This window comes from Chrysochloris asiatica, unplaced genomic scaffold, assembly GCF_000296735.1.
Source record: "Chrysochloris asiatica unplaced genomic scaffold, ChrAsi1.0 scaffold00081, whole genome shotgun sequence".
Classification (NCBI taxonomy): Eukaryota; Metazoa; Chordata; class Mammalia; order Afrosoricida; family Chrysochloridae; genus Chrysochloris; species Chrysochloris asiatica.
In genome coordinates this window covers 164579-169038 of record NW_006408599.1, presented here as the reverse complement: position 1 = coordinate 169038, position 4460 = coordinate 164579, and the positions used below count along the sequence as shown (strand labels likewise).

At 40.6% G+C, this 4460-nt stretch overlaps 1 protein-coding gene across 1 annotated transcript; it reads right to left on the bottom strand.

The window, feature by feature from the left end:
* Positions 1-1789: 1789 nt before the first annotated feature.
* On the bottom strand, positions 1790-2773 carry LOC102832897 (olfactory receptor 1361-like). Its single transcript, XM_006865709.1, has one exon. It carries the CDS (start codon positions 2771-2773, stop codon positions 1790-1792), a length of 984 nt encoding a protein of 327 aa, XP_006865771.1.
* Positions 2774-4460: the final 1687 nt, after the last annotated feature.

Genomic DNA, 4460 nt, shown 5'->3' with positions numbered 1-4460 from the left:
CCAAGGACCTTTCTCCAGAGACAGTGCTCTGAATTTGGACTTCCCGACTCCTAAACTATGATAGAATAATTTTTAATTTGTTAAATCCATCCACTTTATGGCATTTCTGCTATAGTATCCTGGTGTGGCACAGTGGGTTAATGCACCAGATTGCAAAGCCGTTTGCGCTGCAAAGTTGGCGTTTCAAGCTCACCAGCTGCTCCTCAGAAACCCTATACAGGGCCGCTATGGGTTGGAATCAATGGCACTTAACAACAACATCACTAGATAATTAAGGTAGAATTCATTACCAAGAGTGAGATGCTGCTCTACCAGATACCTAAAATATGGAAGTGGTTTTGGAATTGGAGAATGAGCAGAGAGTGCAATAGCACTATCTGCCCAATACTGAAAGCCCAGATTGACCGTGAAGGTCTGTTAGTGGAATTATAGATATCAAAGGCTATTTTGATGAGAGTTCAGAAGGAAGTGAGGAGAACTGTAACACTGGAAATGACACAGATGGTGAGAAGACGCGGTAGAGGAAATGTAGCAGCAGAACCAGAAGACTGACACAAAATGGCATGGAAGCTAACCCACAGAGTAAGAGAAGTGAACACCTTCATGCAACAGGCTTCCTGGTGGAGTGGGGTGCCTCTAGGCACTTGTTAATAAAGTTAGGCTCTCTGACCCACAAATCGAGAAAGTTGAGCACTTTCTGGCCAAACTTTACAGGTGGAATGGAGTGTCCCTGGGCACTTATCCATAGATCTGAAGAGCTTTGTGACACATGTATGAGCAAAACAGAGACCAAGGTGGTCTCTTCTAGAGATGAAAGAACCAGGAAGCAGAAGTAGAAGAGACCAGGAGCATGGGAAGCAGAGCTGCCTCAGTCTCTGGGGTTTCTAAGGATGGGGCCACAGTTTCCTAAATCTCAAAGACTTGGTGTCTTCATCAACTCAGTACCAGAATGTTGGGCTAGCATTAAGATGGAGCTTCTTCCTAAAGCTAAGGGCACAGGGCTGCCATACCCAAGGGAGTAGAAGAATAGGGCCTGCTGGAGCCAAAGGGGTAGGGTCACCAGTCAGATGAAATAGGAGAATGGGTCTTCCAAAGCCAAAGGAGCAGAGCTGCCATTCTAGCAGGCATGGAAGGGAAGAACTGAAGGCCAGGATAGAGGGGAATTTCTTAGAAATCCAGAGTCTAGAGAACAGGGCCATTGCTTAGATGGTTTCAGAGAACAGAGGATCATTTTCAAGCCTTCAGAGCTAATGTAAACTTGTCTGCTGGATTTTTAACTTGCTTTGTGCCTGTTATCCCTTCTTTCCCTCTACCCCCTTTTCCCTCCAATTGCTCCCATTTATAATGGAAATGCTTATCTCTTGTGGGTTCCACCATCATATTTGGAAGTACACAACTTATATTCTAGATTCACAGATAAAAAGGAATTTTGTCCCGGGTTGAAATTTGTCCTTGAAATAATTTTGTGATAATATAATGGGGTTAGTGCATTCTTGGTTGTACATGTTAGTGGCATTATGTTAGAAACTTTAAGGTTGTCTTTATTTAGAGATTATGCATTGATTAAGGAGATATGGACAAGTACCAAGTTGACAAGGGGTGGACTCTGACAGTTAAGGTTTTGTGTGTTCCAACTTCAGATGTCTAGCCTCCTAAATTGTAAGAGAGTAAATTTCTATTTGTTAAAGCCATGCACTTGTGGTATGTATATTATAACAGCACTAGATAACTAAGACACTCATATATAAGCATTTGAGACATTTTTATGCTACATGTTGACTCCTTAGGCTCAGGAGAAGTGCTGCCATTTTCTGTTTGCCTGTGAGCCAGGCTGCATGTATCCTGAGATGCAGAGTCTCTTGCCAAGTCTCTTCAGAGCACCCTTAACCTCCTGGTTCCTCAGACTGTAGATTAGCGGGTTCAGCATAGGGGTAACTACCGTGTAGAAAATGGCGACCTGGCGATCCTGGTCCAAATCATAGCTGGAGGATGGTCGAAGGTACATGCGGATCACAGAGCCATACAGAAGCAGCACAACCAGGATATGAGAACTACAAGTGGACAAGGTTTTACGCAAGGCAGCAACCGAGTGCATGCTGGCTATGGCAACACCAATGCGTACGTAGGAGCCCAAGATGAAGAAGAAAGGGCTAACTACCACAGCTACACCCTCGGTGAAGATGAGCATCTCATTGACCACTGGCCTAGTGCAGGATAACTGCAATAGGGGTGTGATATCACAGAAGAAGTGGGTGACTTGGTTGCCACAGAAGGTTAAGCGGGTGACCAGCACACTATAAAGGAGACTGTTGAGGCTGACAATAACCCATGAGGTTAAAGTTATGCGCAGACAGAGGTGGCGACTGACAATGGCAGTGTATCTTAAAGGATCACAGATGGCAACATAGCGGTCATAGGCCATAGCAGCCAGCAGATGACCTTCCATACTGCCCACAGTCATAAAGAAAAACAACTGAGCCATGCAGCGGTTAAAAGAAATAGTTCGATTCACAGATAGTGTATGCACCAGCATCTGGGGCACAGTGATGGTTGTTAGAAATATATCAATAAAAGAAAGCTGGCTAAGAAGAAAATACATAGGTGTCTGAAGCTTGGTGTCCGAGTAGACAACGATTACTAATAGGGTATTGCCAATAACTGCCACCAGGTACATGGCAAGGACAATCCCAAAAATAACTGGCTGCAGCTCTGGCCAGCTGGACAGACCCAACAAGATGAAGTCAGTCACTTCTGTCCTGTTCCCTGTGGCCATAAGATACAATCCAAATCACCTGCTAAGAAGAAAATTAGGATCAAATTATGCTATAAAACAGTTTATGGGAAACATCTTGTCTTTTCTTTTCTTTTTTGATCTAAATGCTCCTAGATTTCAAAAGTTGTTAGTTAGTTTGTTTTTTAATGTTTCTACCAGGTCATTGTCTTTCTGTTCACCCACTCACCCAGTCCTTCATTTATTCCAGGTTCATTTATTCAGTATTGAAAAAAACAAAAGCAGTTGCTGTTGAGTTGACTTTGACTCATGGCATCCCAATATCAGAGTAGAATGTGCTCCAAAATTCAGTGGTTGCATTTTCCAAAGTAGATATCAAAGCCTTTCTTCTGAGATGTCTCTGGGTGAACTTCAAAGTTCCAATCTTTCAGTTAATAGACAAGCACATTAACTATTTCCACCATGCAGGGACTCCCTTCAGCACTTACAATCTTTCAATTTAAAAAATGCTGTTAAATAGCTTCTGGCCTTGTCTTTTCTGGTTCTCATGCTCATTTTTAACACATATTCAAGTAACTATCTCAGAATGGAGTAGTGGGAAATAAACTCTCTGAGTCTTGGCTTGTCTAAAAATATTTTCGTTTTTCACTCACACTTGATTACTAAGGACATTATTACTTTGCTTCCTTTCACCTACCATTGTCGATAAGAGTCTGATGCCAGTCTGATTCTTACTCTTTTCAGGTGTTATTCTTTCTGGTATCTCTAAAGTGAATAAAGATGTTGAATAATATAGTTTCTTTATAATTCTATGATAAACATAACAGATCAGGTCTACTAAGATATAGGCCCATCTTCAATTCTAAAAAATTTTCTTGTATAATTTATTTGATTATATACTCCCTTAATGTCTTCTCTTCCATTTTTTTTGGAAGAACTACTAATTAGATATTAAGTAATAGAATATTAAGCTAATTACATTAATTTTCTGGAAGAACAATGCTCAAATAATAAATTCCTAATTTATAGGAACTCCTGTGGTTAGGATATTAATCCTTTGATTCATTAGCTCTCTTTTATTCTTTTTATCTGTCTAGGTCTTGAAGTATTTGTGATTTGTCATTGATATTTCTCTTATTTTGTATTCATAAGTTTAATTTATCTCTTTCTTGCCTTGTTTTTCCTTTACCACAGTGTCCCTTACTTGTATCATGGATGCAAATTTCTCTCATCAAAACTACAGTGAGATATTACTTCACATCCACTAAGAAGGCTATGCAAAAAAAAACAAAAACGAAAACCAAAATACAACAGGTGTGGTGAGGATGTGGAGAAGCTGGAACTCTCATCTACTGCTTATGGCTGTGATACAGCCACTGTGAAAACCAGTATGGGGTTCCTCGAAAAGTTAAAGATAGCATTATCATGTGATCCAGTAACTACCCTTCTAAGTGCATATTCAAAGAAGCAGAAACACAAACAGATAAATGTACACCAATGTTCAGTACAGCACTTTTCATGTAGCAAAAAAGATAGAAACAACCTAAATGTCCATCCACAGATGAATGGACAAACATACATATAAAGGAATATTGTTATTGCCATTAAGTACCGTGGAGTTGGTTCCGACTCATAGTGACTCTGCACAGGGTTTCCAAAGGTGCAAATCTTTACAGGAGCAGAAAGCCTCATCTTTCTCCCACAGAACACCTGGTAGTTTCGAACTGCA

Bases quoted from the DNA above. Each gene is read 5' to 3' on its own strand.
- LOC102832897 (XM_006865709.1), bottom strand. From the start codon at position 2,773: ATGGCCACAGGGAACAGGACAGAAGTGACTGACTTCATCTTGTTGGGT.